Raw genomic sequence first — 21,117 nt, 5'->3', positions numbered from 1 at the left:
CTCTCCCGCCCCCAGGCTTGGGCGCCCCCTTCCTTCCCCGCACCCTCTCCTCCCCACCGCCGCCCGGCGGGCGCTCCCGTCGTGGCCCCGCCCGAGGCCCCGCCCCTCAGCCGACGTCAGTTGTTATGTCTCGGTTTGGGCCGTGGCCGCCGAGGATCCTCTAGTCCCGAGGCGACGGCGGCGGCCTCCGCGGGGGAGGGGGCGTAGGAGACGGCGGCCGGGAATCCGCGCCGCCCATCCGAGCGGGACGAGCGCTGCGTGACCAGGAGGCAGCCCGAGAGCCGCCCCGGGGAGACGTCTCGGGCCTATTTTTGCGTTTTCTCCGGGACCGTCGCCTCGCGCGCCCCATTTCCCTCTGCAGAGACTGCGACGCCCCCTCCTGGGCCGGGCCGCGGTGCCCGCCCGCCTGAAAGGCGCCGCCCGCCGGCCTGAGCGAACCTGCACTCGCCGCCGCCGCCGTTCCCCGCCGCGCTTCTCGTGGAGCCTTCGCGGCCGGCGGGGCCTGGGTCCTGGGCGCCGGGCGCGGCGCTGCAGCGGCCGGTCCTCCCCGCGCTGGGCCCCGGGCCTGGCCCCGCCGAGCACCGCGCCCTCCTGACTGCCGCCGCGGGAGCCCGGCCTCAGCCCGGCCGACTCCAACAGCCTCCCGGGACCGCCGCCCCTCCGGCCTCAGCCTGCAGCCCGGCCGCCTCTTCCTTTGTGAATCTGAATGATTTTTTTGGCCTCCCCCCTTCCCCCTTGAGATTACGGTGCTAGAAGGCCGACCCCCCCCATCCCAGTGCCCCTCGCCGGGGGAATCGGCCCTCATCTCGTTCTCACCCGCGGGGTCTCCCCGCGCCTCTCTCCTTTCAGGGTTGAATGGGTGGACTTTTAAAGTGTTTCCCCCTTTATTTTTCTCGCCTCTTGACTGGAAGGCCCCGCGCGAGGCTCTGCGCCTCTGCCGCTCCTGGTCTGTTCCTTAGCCCCGCACAGTCCACCTGCCTCCCGCCGGGGATGGCCCCGCAGTGACGGCGGCGGGCGCCGTACCCCACGCCAGGCTGGTGCCCTCGCCCACACTCCCCCGGTCCCCCCTCCTCTCCTCCGTGTTCTGAGCTCTCTGAAAAGAGCGAAGACGCAGGGGAAGATGTGGCTGAAGCTTTTTTTCTTGCTCCTCTATTTTCTGGTCCTGTTCGTCCTGGCCAGGTTTTTTGAGGCCATTGTGTGGTACGAAACTGGCATCTTTGCCACCCAGCTGGTGGATCCGGTGGCGCTGAGCTTCAAGAAGCTGAAGACCATTCTGGAGTGCCGGGGGCTGGGGTACTCGGGGTTGCCCGAGAAGAAGGATGTCCGGGAACTGGTGGAAAAGTCAGGCGAGTATCGGCTCCCCGAGGGTCCCCTCCACTCGGAGGAGGGGACGACCCGTACTTCCTTGTACCTGGTGGTCCCCCAGAATGAGGCGGTACCTGGAAGGGTTAAGCAGACTACTTCCAGAGCTGCCCGGGTTTCCTTTGTCTAGGTTTTCTACCAAAAAAAAAAAAGTAAATCCCAGTTTTTGGAAGGGGGCTGGGCTGGAATTATATGTAGGGGTGTTGGTGTGTCTTCCTAAGGTTATCTTAAAATAACAGTTTAAAGTGCAGCTCCTTAGTGTTGTTTACTAAATTGAGTGTTTTTCTCAAATTTCGGAAATGTCAACCAGTTACAAACAAATTGGAAAGCATTATTTGCCAGTTGAAATTCATAAGTATATAAGAAAAACCCCAAAACGATGTCTGTAGATAGCAGCATTTGTCACCATAGTAATAAGTTACCCGGAGGGAAAAACATCATTGGAATACTTAATATCAAAGAGGCATTTAGGCCTAGGATTTAAATTTTATTTTATTTGCTTTTTATTTTATTGTTTCTTCCAGATTTATTGAGATGTAGTTGACTTGCAGCACTGTACAAGTTTAAGGTGTATAGCATGATGATTTGATTTACAGGCATCATGAAATGTTATCACAGTAAGTTTAGTGGACATCCATCATGTCATATAGATACAAAATTAAATAGAAAAAATTTTTTCTAAGGTTTAAATTTTAAATATAGAGAAAGTGTACAGGGCACAGTATTAGCTTTTCATACTTTAAATTTGGTGAAAATAAGGTGAATATTTTTTGTGAATGCCTATCTTGTTTGTTTCGAAAGAGTTTATATTTCTCTAAGGATTTTTTTTTTAATTCTTATATCTTGGGTGTAAACTACTTTTCCCCTTCTGTGCCACAGGGGCTGCATCAGCTTAAATGGGTTGAGACGTATTGATAGAATTGAGCTAAGAGATATTTAACATCTTAAAGAATGAATTTTCAGTAACTGTTGGTTTTGGGGGTAGGATTGGGTGAGAAATGTGCTTAATTTTTTTCACCCTTGGACAAAATATATCTTGGTTTAGATACACTTCCTGGAAGGGGAATGTGCTGTAATTTGAGAAAGGCATTCTGGGTTGCTGTAGGAAGCAACTGAAACTGATAGTTATCTTTTTTTGTTGTTTCAAGTATATCTGTCAGCTGTGTCTTTTACAAGACAATTTTTTTTCCTTATTTAGTATCTCATAGCCATGTAGTATGATAGACAAGAATACTAACTCCAGAGGACTTGAGCACCCAGGTATTTGCAGATCAAGGTTAAGATCACTACTGGGATAGAGGAGGGAACACTCTGTAAAAGTGATGCATTTTTCTTTAGAGAAAACATAAAATTGTGTGTTGTTTGCATAAAATTGTGCCTCTTGTTTACTGACTGGTTTATGGTGACTTTTATTACTAGCATGGCTGGCATGTAGGGTAGGGGGAATAAAGTAGAGTAGAAGATGTCTAATAAATAAACTTTCTAGGTTTAGAAGTGAAAAGTACCTTAACTGCCCGAGCCAAATCATTTTTCATGGCAAAGTAATTTGATACCACATTTTTTTCTTGTGACTTTTATTTAATGTTGCCTTCCTCTGGGCCTAAAAATACTCGTAACTTTGAGTGTACAAGGAGTGCACATAATATTTAAAGAATACACACAGCTCATAAAAATATGACTCAGATCACACATTTTATAGCAGAGAGGTCTTGGTAAAGCAATTTAACTTTAGAATTTAAATATTTGTTGTGAACGGTTTTGCTGCCGTCATGATACAGTGCTTGTTTTTGCATTGTTAACATTTAAGACAAAAGTTAAAATAATTTGACGTGTTTTTCTTTACTTTTTATTTGATGATACAAGGTGTAAATTTACACTGTAAATGTGTGTATGAATATGGAATTTGTTCTTATAGGTAATCTTTTGTATCTAACCTCCAAGTCATGTAAGTCCTGTTGCTATGTTACGCAGGTGGTGATAGCAAATTTTGTAAACCCATTTCTAATTCTTGTAAGTCAGAAGTATATAAATCATACTGTTTAAAAATTATTTGATGCCTGGACAAAAACTAAATAATATTGTGATGGCTTTTTGGGCTGGTATAAATTCAGTAATTTCCTAATAAATTATGTGATGATGCCACTAGAATATAAACTCCATCAGGAGATGGATTTTTATCTGTTTTGTTCATTTTTGCCTGACACATAGAAGGTTCTTCTTACATATTTACTAAATGTATGAATCTTAAATAGGTGTATTCAGGTTCTACTCTTCTTTTCTGTAGAGTGCAATGAAAGTACAATGACATAATTTTTTAACAGTATAAAATAGAATTTATCATTGAAGTTGGGAACATGAGATTTTTGCAATCTTATTAGTGTTATTTTTTCGTTTCTTCAGGTGACCTGATGGAAGGTGAGCTTTATTCTGCACTCAAAGAAGAAGAAGCATCTGAATCTGTTTCTAGTACCAATTTCAGTGGTGAAATGCACTTCTATGAGCTTGTAGAAGACACAAAAGATGGCATCTGGCTGGTTCAGGTATTAGAAACAGTGATAGAAGTGAAATTATTTTTACCAAAATAGTAGTCACCAGCTGGTGACACTTCTGTGTACTTGTGTCATGTTTCTTAGACGTAACTCACTTCTCATAGGGAGGCTCCAGTGTCCCCTTAAAGAGGTTTTGCAGACCAACAAAAATGAAAATTAATTAAAGAGTGGGGGAAGGGAAGTGTTGGGGAAAGAGGGTTGACTGTTTTGTTTAGAACCAGCAGAAGCAAATCCATTTTAGTTGTTGGATCTGCATTATAAAGTAAGAAACACATATATATGCCTTTTATTTAGTGATTTGTACTGTTTCTTTCAGCTTTTGTTAACTCCAGTTTTTAATTCAGTTTTTAATTCATCATTTTTGTTTCTAAAGAAAGAACTATAGCCAACTTTGTGCCTATAGAGGAAGAACTATTGTGGGGAATGGTGGAGGAACTTACTACTTTGCTCATGAAATTGATGAGATTATAATTTTAAACCCTAGCTCTTATGCTATCAAAACTGTGAGATTTAATTAGCATATTAGAATTTTAGAGCTATGAAGGGCCTGAAAAATCATCTTTTATGCTTCCCAAAGTGTGGTTTATATGCCACTCATGGTAAATGAGTGGACACACATTATCATTTGTGTATTTTTATGTAAATTAGAAAAATCAATATTATATTGAACATGGAATTTCATAAATATTGCTTAGGGAAAGTCTAAAGTTATTTAAATTTTTTAAAATATAAGTTCACTTAAAGTAACATATTAAGGGCTTCCCTGGTGGTGCAGTGGTTGAGAGTCCACCTGCCGATGCAGGGGACACGGGTTCGTGCCCCGGTCTGGGAGGATCCCACATGCCGCGGAGTGGCTGGACCCGTGAGCCATGGCCGCTCAGCCTGCGCGTCCGGAGCCTGTGCTCCGCAGTGGGAGAGGCCACGACAGTGAGAGGCCCACGTACCGCAAAAAAAAAAAAAAAAAAAAAAAAAAAAAAAAAAGTAACATATTTAGTAAATTAACAACATGAATTCAGCTAAAATTATGATTATTGAACCAGAATCAAATCCCAGACCCCCTCATTTCTCGTCCAGTGGTCTTGTTATTTCACATTGGGGTTGGCAAAGTTTGATTCAGGGCATAAAAAACAAAATAATTGGTGCTTCATATTTCTTTCTGAGAACAATGACTGCAAAATAGGGTAGAAAAAGCTATTGAGTCCAGACACCTTATTTGCAGATCTGGTCCTGTCACTGATTTGCAATATGATTGTGGATAGATAGATTTTCTGTAGCACATGGCCTCAAATAAATACATACACACCTAAAGAAGATAGAATCGTACTATAGTCCACTGGGCTAACGGGTTGACGTTTGGGAATTCTTCAGGTGATTGCATTGGATATCCATGACCTTTCCTTTACTTGCAACCTTCCTATTGTGTTTGACCTTTTACCCTCCAGATAATCTAGTTTGGCATTTTTTAAGCCTAGCAAACAGAGAAACTGGGAGAAGGGTATGGGTATTGTCTATACATTATCCATCAAATTCTAGTTTATTTGTGTGTTAAATTATTGGTATTGAAAAAATAAACTGTAGCATCTTTAAAGCCTTAATTTATAAATAGTTATTCTATTTCTTTTCCCAGATATTTATTTCTGATAGTTTGATCGAGGAGGACTTATTGGTTTTGGTAACTTCAATTTTATTATGGAGATTGAACTGAATAGCCAGTCCCCCTGCCCTGGGTCCTATGTCTCATGTTTGTCCACACATTGAATGGTCCCATAGAGATGAATGGTAAAGATGCTGAATACCTTCCAAAGTTGGAAAAAGCTATGTCAAAAGTCTGGAAATTCTTTTGGTATATAGAGTGCTGCCTATAGACTACGAACACATTCTGCTTCACTAATTAGCATTATAGTCTTGGCTTCTAAGTGATCTACTATTTTTCTATGTCATATTAAAGATAAGCATGGATTAAACTCCCTTAAGATGTTACAAAATTCATACAGTTTATTCAGCAGTGAATTGTACACCAGGCTCTGGAGATATACCAGGAGCATACAACAGGCTAAGTCCTTGCTCTTTCAGGCAGCTCACATTCCAGTTGGGAGAGGGAGGCACTAACTAAATAAATATTTAATATAACATTAGTTAGTGGAAAGTGCTAAGAAGAAAAATAAGCAGGGTAAGGAGACAAGAGAGTGGCAAAGAATTCCCTGATCAGGTGATACTTGAATGAAGTGAAGAACAAGTAATGAATGGTAGTGAATGTAAACATTATAAATTCTAATCACTGAATTATTTTTCTCTGAAAATATTTCTTTAAACTTCATAGGCATCGATAGTCAATGATGCAGGAAGACACAATTTTTTCAGTGACCTTCAAGATTTGCACTGATCACGACTGTCTGGCTTGTGTTCCCTCGGGCCAGTGGCTTACATCTGTCAAATGGCTGGCTTGGGTTGGAAGAACAGTCTCTGGCAGGACAACTGAGAAGACTGAGATCGAAACCTCAGTCACAGTGCCTTCAGCACTCTGAACTCGCTAGCTAAGCTAATCAGCACAGACACTTTGGTTTAAGCTCCTAAGAGAGGGCCATGTTGTTTTGTTTTTTAATTGAAAATATCTTCTCAAAACAGAAGAGGAATACTCTCAGTTGCTTGTCATTCTTTCAGCTCAGATTATATTTATCTCATCTCTTGTGAAGAATAACATTCAAGAATTCAGTTTTTAACAATTTGAATTATCGTTCTTTTCTATTTGTTTTAAAAGAAGCTGACTCATTTCAGTTTGCTCTATCATTGTCATTTTTTTTTTAATCTGTGAGGGTGCATAGATCCCAAACAATTCAATCTTCTTCATATTGCATTTATTTTAGGTATCCTGGATAAGAAATATTTAAGCACATCAAAGTTCTTTCCTCTTTTCCTCCCAGGTTTCCAATATCATTTTCTTACTCAGATGAATTATACTCTCAGATGACTACCTAACTCTCAGGTAGCATATAACTGATAATTAGCACTTTAGACTTTATATGTCATTGAAAGGATGTCTAGATTTACTGATTTGGGGAAAATGTGACTTTAATAAATGGGTATATGACTTAGCTATTCCATCACTTGGTCAGTTCATTATTTTTCTGGAATGGGTTGGTAATAATGAAAGATAATCTAGGTTGATTATCTTTTTTGGTGACACTGCATGTGGAATGACACTACAAAAGGAAACATGAATTTCTATAATTTAATTAATTCATCCTATATCCCTTATGATTTCTATCTTCTCAGTAACTCGTGAGTTTATTTTCTGAATAATACAAGTTAATGGTCTTCATATCTTTCTCCTAACTGTTTTGATATGTATTACTGCTCATGAATTATCCTTACATTAAAGCAGAGTGTTAGCACACTTCTTTTCATGTGAAGCTTTTTCATGTCTCTCCTGTATTCTCTGTAATATGAGGTAGAAAGAACTAATTTTAGTTTCTAAGGCAGCAACACATATGGGACATCTTTACCAACAATACGCTATGTAATCCATGAAAGAACCAAGGCATCTTTCTTCTATCAGTTCTTTCTAACATTCTAAGTTTTCCTGCTTTGTTCCTAACCTGACCTCATATCTTTCATTAGCTCTTTATTTCCAGTTTTGTGGATTCTTTGATTCTGCTGCCTACCAATCTTTTTAGCATCACAAATAGAAGTTACTTTTCTTTCAAAAGATTCTTGGTCAGGCTGTTTTTTTTTTTTTTTTTTTTTTTTTGGCTGTGTTGGGTCTTCGTTGCTGCACACGGGCTTTCTCTAACTGCAGTGAGCAGGGGCTACTCTTCGTTGTGGTGCGTGGGCTTCTCACTGTGGTGGCTTCTCTTGTTGTGGAGCATGGGCTCTAGGCGCGAGGGCTTCAGTGGTTGCAGCACACGGGCTCAGTAGTTGCGGCACGCAGGCCCTAGATTGCAGGCTCGGTAGTTATGGTGCATGGGTTTAGTTGCTCCACGGCATGTGAGATCTTCCCGGACCAGGAATTGAACCTGTGTCCCCTGCATTGGCAGGTGGATTCTTTTTTTTTTTTTTTTTTTTAAAGATTTTTTCTTTTGATGTGGACCGTTTTTAAAGTCTTTATTGAATTTGTTACAGTATTGCTTCTGTGTTATGTTTTGGTTCCTTGGCCGCAGGGCATGTGGGATCTTAGCTCCCCGACCAGGGATTGAACCTGCACCCCCTTTGTTGGAAGGCAAAGTCCTATCCACTGGACCACCAGGGAAGCCCCCAGGTGGATTCTTAACCACTGTGCCACCAGGGAAGTCCCAGCAGATAGGCTTTTGAAATGGAAAAGTTAGTGTACATTGTGGGTTTTATGGATTTATCCTTATCTTAACATTTCTATTTCTACATTTTGACTTTTGTTCAAAGAACTTCAAAGGACTGTGCTATCTGTCCTCTCCTGGCTTTGTCACGTTATAAGGAACTTAACATCAGTGGAATTGAGGTAGCAGTGAAAAGCATCATATGATTTAAAGTAAAGCTTTAGGTCAATATTTACTGAAGTATTATGTTAATACAGTTCCTGTTTGGCTGAAAAGACTTACTAGCTGTTTTAAAACTTGTTTATTTTTTACTCCTAGACAGTAGTTTTGTTCAGGGAGGTTCTAAGGTATTTATTCCTCTCGACACTATGCTAAAGGCGAAATACTTGGCAAGCCATCTTATCCTTTATTTTGTATTGGTGAAGAGCTTTTATTTGTGTTTACTCATAAAGAAAGCTAGTGAGGCTACCAAAGAAATCATTAAATGCTGTTGAATTTTGTTTTTGTCAATTACTCATCTTCACTTTTAATGATTTTATACAATTTGCATATATATATTTAGGTTGGTCTATGATTTTTTTTTTTTTTGGCCATGCTATGCAGCATGCAGGATCTTAGTTCCCCGACCGGGGATCGAACCCGTGCCCCCTGCAGTGGAAGCGCAGAGTCTTAACCACTGGACCTCTGGGGAAGTCCCTGTGGTCTATGATTTTGAAAGTAGAAACTCGCTGTTATAATGAAATATTGGGAGATGCAGAAAAATATTATAGCTCTATACTCCTTTTATATGGAGTTATGTTATTTAATTTAGCCTCCATGTTGTTGTATGGGGATTAACAATATTAAAAGGGAAATGACAGGTGTTCTGATTAGTAATAAAACCCACCTCTAAAAAATAGGTGAAAGTGTGTGGGTTTTTTCTTATACCAGCCTAATACATGTGGAAGGGAGTAAGCAATAACCTGAGGCCCAGTTTTTCTTTGTAAGTTTAACTGGACTACACAAGACTGACATCAGAAAATATGGCAACTTCGCATCTCACACTGTCCAACTCAGTTCCTTCCAGTGCTGTGCTGGAGCCAGCTCCAACTGCTTCATGAAGGGCGGTTGTTAACATCCCTTTCCAACTCCACAGTTAGAGATGTCACGTTGGTAACTTGAAATCAGCCATGTGGGAGTATTTACACCAAGGAAATAAGTAAATGATAGAAATCAGAGCTTCTGTTTTCTTCTAGACAGCTAGTTGTTAAACATTTACCAGAAAACCACTGGTTTCATCCATTCATCCAACCATCTAACAAATATTTATTGAAATCTAATGTGTGCCAGCTGAACCTGTGATAAGGGCAAAAAAGGCAAATAACCTACAGTCTGCCATAGGACAGCTTACAGCTTGGTTTACTAAAATGTGTGGGCCAGTAAAAAAATCTTAGCATAGATTACCTTTTCCAGCTAAGTTAGATGGTCTGTGATGGTGCTACCATCTTGAGAGATCCTAAAGAACTATTAGACAATAAAGTAAAAACCAGGAAAATTAGTACTAGGAAAAACCTAGTAGTTTTTTTTTTTTTCTGGAAAAAGTGTATTTTTAAATACACTGAACTGGAAGTCTTTGTGTGTGACTGGGGTCAAGAACATTGATGTGCAGTTGCATAGCCAGGTACTAGTTATGCTAATGCTTGTCAGAAAACATCCCAGATGACAGGTTGCTGGGGAAGGGACTTTCATTATAACGGAAATCGGAAACTTGGAGCCTTTAGAGAACCTATATAATCAGAAGTAAGAGAATGAGTTACTAAACCATAAAAAGCTGAAATAGTTTAATTCAATATAAATATTTAATAAGTGCCCAACTGACTTAGGCACCATGCTAGCTGCAGGGAATACAATGGTGAGCGAGTGTAGGGATGCTGGTTAGAGAGGCAGATACCCTGGGAAGGGGGATGGAAAGATTGCTTCACTGCTAGCCTATGTTGCCAGGTCTGTTCCAGACTTGAGACTTGGAACTCAGGCTGTACTTTCATCTAGTTGTTTCGAGTCTCTGAAAATATTCCCCACAGAGAATGCAACATCTTTCGTGAACTGCAGAGGAATATGTTTCCCCTTTCACCACCAGAGTGAATGCCATTCAGAATCACTGTGCATGCTTTTGGATGTGAGCTATAACCTGGAAACTCTTACTGATGTGACACAGTAGTAATAGGCTTAGAGTATTTTGTTGTGCCATGTGACAAGCCAGATGAGTTATTCTGTTAAAACATTTTTAGTGGTTGTTTAATTTGGCCTCCAAGAAATTTAATTTATGCTAAACCTTCAGTTGAATAATATAACTATATAGGACATTGGACAAAGCAATTTCTAATTGCGTAAATATAACGAAAGAGTCAAATAAAATGCTTTCATGTACTGCCTAAGGGATTTTTCATTTTTGTGTGGTTCTCTTAGTCAGGAATTATTAAACTTTTCAAAGCAGATGTTGGAATAGCTTGCTGAATAAATAAGGCCCTGGGGTTAAACATTGTCATGTACCTGCCTCAGAGATATTCACCACCTCTCTTCACACACTTTTGTTGTCTGTCCTATAACCAGGGGTGCCTGGAGCAACCCCCTCGTTCCTACTTCCTTTCCTAGCATTGGATGACTGTGCAGTGATCAGGATCTTCACTGAAAGATGCCCCTAGACTGAGGGCCAAATCCTATATTGATTAAAGCAACCGCTTGATTAAAGCAACACCTTGACACAGTGTCATTATGAATACAGGCCTGAAGTGTTTGGGTTATTTGCAGCCTTGATGAGGAAATAGGAGTGAAAGGGGAGTTATTTTAAAAAACAGGGCAAAGACCAGGGAGTATAGCGATATGATTTTACAGAGATTTCTTAATCCTTCTGAGTAATCCGAAAAATAAGTTCAAGATTTCTTTGGTTACTTGATGGAGAAAAGAACTACCATATTGACTCTTCAGTGGTAGGAAAAGAAAAGAAGAAGAGAAGAGAAAAGCCTGCCTTGCTTCATCTCCCTTATTCTTCAGATAAAATTTATAAAGTACTTTTAGACAATGGAAAAATGTGGAAGCTAGGAACTTACTGGGTAATGTAACCTGTGTGCACCTCCTCAGAAAGCACTTTCACCACTAAGACCATGTCCTCAAATTGCTCTCCTCCTGGTTACCTCAACCATCTGAGCATTTTAATAACATGTGCCTCCCTCATTAAGGCCATTTATTTTCACTTAAAAGTACTATCAGAACCATTTGTTCAATGCCCTAAATTGTATATTTGTGTATGTATTTATTAAGCCTCAAAGTTATGTTACAGAGTGTTACATACCTGTGTGTGTCTCTGTAGGTATGAGGATGATAGTATCAATGATACATGGCAAAGGTTATTGGACAGTAATCTGTTGGCACATAAAGTGAACTTTAAGTCACTTGTCACCACCATGCACTTTCTCTCCTCCTGCTGCCCTTGAAATTTGTTAGACTTCCCAGCAGAGAGACCAGAGATGAGGTATTTGCACCAACTCTTGCCTCTCCCAGGCACTCATTGCACACACTCACCTGGGATTTCACTTCCTGGAGGCTTTGTGAACGTGAAAATGGCCCCTCCTTCTAGAGAGTTTAGAGGCCCCCAGAGTATTCTGCTGTAATTTTGAATTAAATAGTATCAGTAATATAGCATTCATGAAAATAAACTTGGCCTGTATACCCTGGGCTTAAAATAAATCAAACAGATGGGTTCATGAAGACATAGGACACTTTTGGCTTTCCTTTAAGTTCCCATTTAGTTATTTTTGTTTTTAATATATACTTTTCATTTGTTTTTTTACTGGTATCTCTATTCATTAAAATCAAGAAGATAAGGAATAAAGGGAAAAGGTATTAACAATTAGAAAGTCTGAGAAAAGTCATTGCATATTTTGAAGGTTAAGCTACATTAAAAAATATTTTTTTTCTTCTCCCAATCCTAAGTGTTTGAAAGCTATTTGCAAATTTGAATTTAGAAGTTCAAGAATGTAGAATTTATTAATGGTAATTGTTTAATATGTTAGAACCTTTCGTGATTGTTAAGAAAAATGCCATAGTAGTAGTATATGGATTTAGTCAAGCATAGTTTAATAGAAAACATGTGTTTGACTCTTGGCTCCATAATTACACTTTTAAAAAAGTGAAATTTGAACTCGTTGAACCCACATGTGGTAATTTTTAGTAAGCTTTATTTGGGTTATTTAAAATTTTCTTTTCAGAGCAGGGAAATGACTCCAAGGGCCATTTTCTTCCTGTGTAAGTTAATTCTAGAGGATAAGCCGCACGGAGGAGAATGTGGCTAGCTTTTTAATATGGTTTTGACTCCCCCTCTGCATAACTACCACAGAGTGTGAGAGTTTAATGTACTATATTCAGTGTTTTAAATTTCTTCCAGTTGGACAGTTGCTCCTTTTACAAGAATTGCAGTGATAATATGATGACATAGTAAGCAAAGACCTAGGAACAGAATATGTTTTTCAAAAAAAGTAAAGTTATAGATGTAAATGGTTGGTTTGACTCCATTTTAGGTGATTAAAGTATCTGTTTTTCTTTTGGGGGGAATAGGTTATAGCAAATGACAGAAGTCCTTTGGTGGGTAAAATCCACTGGGAGAAAATGGTGAAAAAGGTGTCAAGATTTGGAATACGTACAGGCACGTTTAACTGTTCCAGTGACCCCAGGTAAGTTAATTAGGCAATTCTTAGAATTTGAGTTCTGACCAGAATTTTTTTAATGTGATAAAGACAGTGGTATTAGAAGCCTGTTTAAACTGAAAGTTAATTAGCATGTTTAGCACATTGTTAGTTACACAGGTATTTGATTAATAGTTTTTGATAACTGGCAGTTATTTACTTTCTCTCTGAGATCTCTTTTTGTCTGGTTCTTCTATGTTGTTTCTAACGGGGGTGACTCTTTAGAGTATGTCTTCGTTTTTTTTGTTTCAATTTTACTTCCCAAAGAGACTTCAGTACATTGATGGCTTTAGGTGACCCCTTTGTGCTGACCTAAATCTTCTTTCATAATTTGGACCTCTAATTTGCATTTTGACACTCGTTTCCATTTGCCATACGAGTACCCCAGATAGACTCTGTTCCCTAAACCTGGTGTTCAAATTCATATTCATCTTTTTTTTTTAGTAAACCATGTGCCCTTTCTACCTTTTCTTTTACTGTCCTTTACTATTTTTTTTTTCCATTTTCTCAGACAAAAATCTTTGCAGGCAATTTTGTTTTTCTTTTTGTCATCATCTCCAGTATTTAGTCTGTCACATTTCTTCTTGTTTCATTATTCCATTGTTTCTTCTTTGAAATGCGTTTTATTTCAATTTCTAGTTCCTCCAAGTTATGACTTGAATTCATTCATTTATTTAATTATCCATTCAGTAAACATTTAATAAAAGATTAGCTGGACTTCCCTGGTGGCACAGTGGTTAAGAATCTGCCTGCCAGTGCAGGAGACCACAGGTTCGAGCCCTGGTCCGGGAAGATCCCACATGCCGCGGAGCAACTAAGCCCGTGCGCCACAACTACGGAAGCCCGCGTGCCTAGAGCCTGTGCTTCGCAACAAGAGAAGCCCGCACACCACAATGAGTAGCCCCCGCTCAACGCAACTAGAGAAAGCCCGCGTGCAAAGATCCAACACAGCCAAATATAAATAAATAAATAAATAAATTTATTTATTTAAAAGAAAAAGATTAGCACGTACAGCGTGTTCTGTTCAGTGCTGAGGACGGGGCATATGATACGTATGGAGAAGCCCCCACGTTAGGTAGTTTCTAATGTAGGTAGATACGCCTGGCTTACCTATGTCGGTTATATGTGGTCACAATGGGGGACCCATTCGCTGTAGAAAACCCTCCTCCACCACTGCTTCACCTCAAATTCTCCTTCCCTTCTCCTTCAGGCTTACGTTTGCTTCGATTTTCCTCACTGTCCTTGTTTTGCTCACTTGTAGTGTAGGCTGAGATGTGTGGTAGGAGGACTCCTTAAAAGTTGGGGATAAGAAGGGAACTTGTGTCTCCTGACTCACATTTAGTCTCCTCATTTACCCACAAAGCTCCCATTTTCATCTTCACCACAGAACCTTGATCATATTCTAATGCCTTTGGTTGAAATGTCCAAGATAGCGTAAGTGTTCATGTTCTTATGAAAAGGAAATCATTCTTATTTCTGTCTTGTGTTTACCGAAGACAACGGCATTTGGTCTTATTCCATCATTCCCAGATGGTCTAAGTGAAAGATCTTTTTCCCTCCCACTGGTGATTGCAATACCAGAATAAATGATAGTTCTGATGTTTTGATATTGTTTTTTCAGATAATGCCAAAAGTCAGTATTAGCATCACTAATTTATTGAAAAATATTCAGAACTTATTTTTTTAAATGAATAAACTAAATAATACATTTTAAACACTAACTTATAAATATATTAGAAAATATCAAGTAAGTACAAAAATATAAAGGTCAAACACATATTTCAGTCTAACATAAGTTCTTAAATAACAATAGAGAATTCAAAATGAAACTAAGCACGACATAAAGTGAAGATGACCTATTCAGCATGAAAAACTGAAGGAAATAGTAGAATTGATTTTTAATATAATTTTATAAAGCAAAATGCATCAGAAGTGTCATAATTGAGTCCAGTGGACTTTAGCGCAAATTATTCTAGCTTTTCTTTTGAAAAGCCCTTTTTGATTCTATACCAGCTGAGGAACGGTGAAGAGATACATATAATCTACCTCCAAGTTTTCTCTAAATCCTTCATCTTCGTCTTCAGATAATCCCACCTCTTATTTATGATGGAAGAGACCTTTTTTGAGCAACTTTTTGCTTTTTTGTTGACTGCAGCTATAATTTTTTGTTATTAAAGAAGCACTTTTACGTCTTCTTCCTTAGTTTCATCACAAAGATGAAGATCTTGATGCAGAGTTACTTATATCAGTTTCAGTATTGTCATGTTGGTTTCCTTTTATTTGGAAAATCTTCCGACTAGAGTAAGAACCGTTCTTGTCATAGATGCTGTGCTTAGTCAGGGTCATTTTTTTTCTTTTTTTTTGAGGATTATGGAGATGCAGAAGAACAAAATAGGGAGATAATAGAAAAGCGTGTTTAGAATGTCAATGCAGGGTGTAACTGGGCAGAGAATAGTGTTATTCAGCAAGCATGCATTTTAATATGTTGAATAATTCAGTCATCATCTTGACCTCAGATTTTTAAAAACAGCAAAACTCTCTACTCTGCTGCCTATGTTGCTTTCTTTGACTTTAGTTCCTTCTCTTGGGTGGCCTCCAGGACAGCCTCCTCTGATGTGCTGACCCCATTGTATAGTAGTATTTTCCTGACCTGTTTTGCTCCCCTTAAGAACATTCAGGACCTCCACTCTGTACAGTATCTGACTCTATCCACGGCAGCAGTTTTCATTTCTTTCCCACACAGCCATCTTGCCTGGCCCCAGTTCCGCTAATTCCCCAACCCAGTGATCTATCTCAGGGGCCTTTCCCCATCAGGTCTATTCTCTACTCTCTGTCTCCCCCCACCTTTGGAGAAAGAAGGAAGTGACATGGGATATGTATCGGGAGGTTGGAGAGGCGGGGCAGAGATAGTAAAGAGTGGGATGGCACTGGAATTACAGGAGCTGAGTGATAAATGGGCCAGGAGGGCTTATGGTGAAAGAATCAGGGATGCGTGCCCATGGGCTAAGCAGGGAAAACAAAGTAAAGGGAAGATTGGTGAGCAGGACAGGAAGGCCAAGGAGACCAATGACCTTGTCTGAAGAAACAGCATTTTATGAACAGAATACCAAGGTTTCTTTTTAAATATAGTATGCCTTATCAGAAACTGGAGTGCCAAAACTCACTAGCTATGTTTTTTTTTTTTTTTATCATTTTTAGTCTTCAAATTCTCTAAGAGATCTGAAAAGGTTTACCTTAAGAACTAGAGGATATTTTCGTGGTGTCATCATTGAACTTATTCAGACCTTTAAAAAGGTTTTTTAAATTGGCAGTAAAAAGTTTTTATATTGATATGAACATTAGTCTTTTCTGTCTAACAGTGGGGTTTTAAAATTAATATGGTGTACTTTATTTGTGTGTTGGATTTCAAGTCTGGAAAACATGATTTAATTTGAAAGATATATGATGACATACAAAATTTTATTGTCCTGGGTACTCTTAAATTCTTGTGAAATGATAAACCTTAAAACTGTCACTTAGTTCTGAACTGAAAAGAAAGTACATAGTACATTTGTTTTCTTCCATGAAGAAATGTATGCACTAAGATAAGACTTTGTTTGTTTTACACAGTAAAATTTTCTGTTTGAAAGACTGTCATTTAATTTATGACGCAAATCAGAAGCCAAATATTCTCTGAGGTGGTTATAGAAAGATGAACAGAATGACCAAGAGTAGAAATGTGTCATCACAAGTATCCTATGCCATTTAAAAAGTAAAGCTAGTTAGATATTTAAGATGTGAGTAAGGCAACTATCTATATGTAGTTGACTTGTTGTTTTGCGGGGAGGGTGGTGGAAATAGCATTCATGTCAATGAACTATTATTTTGCATTGGACAAATACACTGTTACAGAATAGAAGATATTTTATTTTGTCAGAGTATATAATTCTTAACCCGTTTCAATTAAAGCAGTATTGACATTAATGGTACTATCTTGTTAAGGAAGTAAATCAACTCAACAAGAGGCTGAGTCATAGTCTTTGGTCCTGAGTCACCCAGATAGTTTCCCAGAGTCGTTACTAACCTTGTCTTTGTGACATAACATGTTGTCTTCACTTATCTTAAATTATATCATGAAATTCCTGAGATAAAATTAATTGTATTATCATCATAAAACCGTATGCCACGTATGTCAAGACTTCTGTCTTAATCTGATCATATAAATGTATAATATGCTTATTTAATTTAATAAAATATAATCCATACTTTAAAGTAAAGCATAACATTTATGATTTTTACATCAGTATTCTGAATAGCAAAATTAAAAATTAAACATTTATTACCATCCACTTACAAATCTGTAGTGAACAAAATGTATCCACATGGTAGATTTTCTTTTTTCCAACTTTACTGAGGTAAATTTATATATTGTAAAACTCCACATGGTAGGTTTTTAGAAAAAAACTTTTTTTTTAAAGGAAATTGTTTCTCTGATTATCTCTCCAAATACCCCTCTTCATGGTCCTCATTAAAGAGATGAGAGAGTACAGAAGAATATAGGACTTGCTCTTTTCTAGGTGAGCTTTCGTGCAGATTACTTTATGACAGTGCTTGTGTGTGTCAGGCATTGTGGTGGGTGCTTGGGTTAATAAGTGGGTACAGCATGGCTTCTACCCTCAGGAGCTTGGCATTCAAGTCAGGGACTCAGCATATAAGATAGTCTGTTTCCTTCTCTCCTTTGCCCACCTGAATCTAACCATCCTTCGAGAGCTAGCTCAATTCCCAAACTTTTCATGAAATCTGCACCAGCCCAAACTCCCAATGATACTCCCTTTTTTTTGAACTTCCTTTACATTATTTTGTAATAGAATATATGCAGTTTTATACTTTTGTCTCCTTAATAGGATTTTAAATTCTTTGTGAACAGGAATTATTTTCCTGTTATCTTTAGGATCTTATTAGCACATAATGCATTAGTAGTTTCATAGTAGATGCTGGAAGTACTTGCTGATTCTCTTGACTCTAAGGCTTTTCAAGCTACACTTTTCTTTAAAAAAAAAAAGAAAGAAAAGAAACATAGAGATACAAACGAAAAATATGATAAAAAGAGAGCTTGCTTTTCCTCTTATACATATGCCAGGTATTGGTACTACTTTTGACTGTAATTTGTTTTTTGGGGAGAGGGTATCTTTCAAGTGCTAAGGAAATGTATCAGGGAAAAGACAAACTGTTTGCACAACAGTGAAGAGAAGCAAGCTAGCTCATTTAGCAGCCTGGCTATTTACTTACAGCCTCCTCTCTTATAGATACTGCAGGAGAAGGGGCTGGGTACGATCCACGCTCATTATGTCTGTTCCACAAACAAGCACTTCTAAAGGGAAAGTCATGCTCAAAGAGTACGGTGGGCGCAGGATCGAAGTTGAGCACATTTTCAAGTGGATAACTGCTCACGCCGCTGCACGGATCAAAACCATTTACCATGCTGAACGTTTGAAAGAGGAATGGAATAAAAGGGATCAGTACTGGGTGAAAATATACCTGTTTGCAAAACTTTACCAACCCCCCGCTTTCTTCTCTGCACTAAGCATAAAGTTCACTGGAAGAGTTGAGTTTATTTTTGTAAATGTGGAAAATTGGGACAACAAGAGTTATATGACAGATATTGGTGTATATAACATGCCATCATACATACTTAGAACTCCTGAAGGAATTTACAGGTATGGAAACCACACAGGCGAATTCATATCCCTTCAGGCCATGGATTCGTTTTTGCGCTCAGTACAACCTGAAGTAAACGATTTGTTTGTTTTGAGCTTGGTTCTAGTTAATCTTATGGCTTGGATGGACTTATTTATCACACAAGGAGCTACCATAAAACGATTTGTGGTTCTCATAAGCACTTTAGGGGCATACAATTCTCTATTAATTATTTCCTGGCTACCTGTGTTGGGCTTTTTACAGCTCCCTTACTTAGATAGCTTTTATGAGTATAGCTTAAAATTGTTGAGATATTCCAATACGACCACGCTGGCTTCCTGGGTCAGGGCAGACTGGATGTTTTATTCTTCACACCCAGCCTTGTTTCTTAGTACATACCTTGGACATGGTTTACTAGTCGATTACTTTGAGAAGAAGAGACGACGCAACAGCAACAATGATGAAGTCAATGCCAATAACTTAGAGTGGTTATCAAGCCTGTGGGACTGGTACACCAGCTACCTCTACCACCCGATTGCTTCTTTTCAGAACTTTCCTGTAGAATCTGACTGGGACGAAGACCCTGACTTGTTCTTGGAGCGATTAGCTTTCCCTGACCTTTGGCTTCACCCTCTGATACCAACTGATTATATAAAAAACTTGCCAGTGTGGCGATTTAAATGTCTTGGCGTCCAGTCTGAAGAGGAAATGTTGGAAGGTTCTCAAGATATTGAAAATGACTCAGACAGTGACAGCACAGACACTTTTAGCAGTGAGAAGGAAGTATTTGAAGATAAAGAAAGCGTAGTTCACAATTCTCCAGGAAGAGCAAGTCACTGTGATCCTGAGGCTTGTTCGTGTGCCAATAAATATTGTCAGACCAGCCCTTATGAAAGGAAGGGGCGGTCATATGGATCATATAGCACTAATGAAGACATGGAACCTGATTGGTTAACTTGGCCTGCTGATATGCTGCACTGTACTGAATGTGTTGTTTGCCTAGAGAATTTTGAAAATGGATGTTTGCTAATGGGGTTGCCTTGTGGTCACGTGTTCCATCAGAATTGCATTGTGATGTGGTTGGCTGGGGGCCGACACTGTTGCCCTGTTTGCCGGTGGCCTTCTTATAAAAAAAAGCAGCCATATGCACAACACCAGCCCTTGTCAAATGATGTCCCATCTTAACCATGTGCAATTTGTCCTTTATAAGCTTTGCGTATCTTACAGCTTGCCTTTTTAATGTTAGTCACAAAGTTTTTGTGGTTTGACGTTTAATTTAATGTTAGTGCAGTGACAGGAAATATACATTTTGCTAATGTTGATGACAATTATTTGGTTGCCTAGTGTGTCAATATGAATGCATACTTAAATGTAAAAATTTTTATTTACAACATTGGAAATTCAGAAGTTAATGTTTTTTTGTAAGCACAAAAGAAGTATGATAGAAATTTATCCTAGCAAGACTTTACAAGGTAGGATCAAATTCTAATGGAATTGAGGCAGTTTCTTATCCTAAGTGTTTCCTCCCTTTTTACAATCTGTGTCCGGCACCTCTTGGTTAAATAATGTATGCTCTGAGACATGAAATTAAAACAGACCTATGAAATAAATTATTTTAAAACCAGAAGATTACAGCTTTTTAAAAATTGTTTTTGATAAGGTGGCTGAGTGCTGTAAGTGTCACAGGTAAGTCAACTATAATTCTTGACTCATGTGGGGGAAAAAACAAGACAAATTATGTTGCTGACACTAGCCAGAGGTGATGTTAGTCCACCTTGGTTAGCTTTGATGGGAAGGAATTTCATGGTGGGCTTTTTTTAAAGTATTAAATCATTTATGAGTATATTCATGTAAATAAAATCAACTATAGCATATTGGCCACACATAGATTACTTTATATATTTTTCCTGACTTTTTATTTTGAAAAAATTTTTAACTATAGAAAAGTTGGAAACATAGTACAATGAACATTCATTTCTCTATCTAATTCACCAGGTGTTTACATTTTGTTATATTTGCTTTATCTCCTCTTTCTATAATCTTTTTTTCCTTTCTCTCTTTTTTTTTTTTTTTTGCTGATCCCTTTGAAAGTAAATTTCAGTCATCATGATGCTTCTTTGCCACTAAAATGTATCACCATGTAACTCCTATGAACAAGGACATTTTTTATATAACCACCACACCATTATCACACCCAGGAAATTTAACATTGATTTAATAATATCTAATATACAATTTGTACTCCGCAGTTGCTCCCAAAATATTCTGTATCTTTATATGTTTCTGTTTTGTTTTTATTGGGAACTCAGGCAAAGTTTATGTTTGGGTTTAGTCTCCTTTGTTTCATTCTTTTCTGTAGAGCAGTTCCCCTGGGCACCCTCCCCCCTTTTTTTTAAAGTCTTCTCTGACATTTTTGAAGAGTACAGGCTAGTTGGCTTATGGGATGTTCCACATTTCTGGATTTGTCTGAGTGTTTCTTCATGATTAGATTTAAAGTAAACAATATTGCCTAGATGATATGTA

The 21,117-nt window shown here is 38.8% G+C and overlaps 1 protein-coding gene across 1 annotated transcript; it reads left to right on the top strand.

Annotated features, from left to right (window-relative positions):
- Positions 1-1,120: 1,120 nt before the first annotated feature.
- RNF103 (ring finger protein 103) lies at positions 1,121-20,221 on the top strand (the record flags this gene model as incomplete). The annotated part of the gene is made up of 4 exons (XM_079720746.1): positions 1,121-1,346; positions 3,763-3,902; positions 12,791-12,906; positions 18,204-20,221. 4 exons carry the CDS (start codon positions 1,121-1,123, stop codon positions 19,777-19,779), a joined length of 2,058 nt encoding a protein of 685 aa, XP_079576872.1. The 3' UTR covers positions 19,780-20,221.
- Positions 20,222-21,117: the final 896 nt, after the last annotated feature.

The sequence above is a fragment of the Hyperoodon ampullatus genome (assembly GCF_949752795.1).
Source record: "Hyperoodon ampullatus genome assembly, chromosome: 15".
NCBI classification, from domain to species: domain Eukaryota; kingdom Metazoa; phylum Chordata; class Mammalia; order Artiodactyla; family Ziphiidae; genus Hyperoodon; species Hyperoodon ampullatus.
This window is presented reverse-complemented; position numbering and strand designations above follow the sequence as displayed.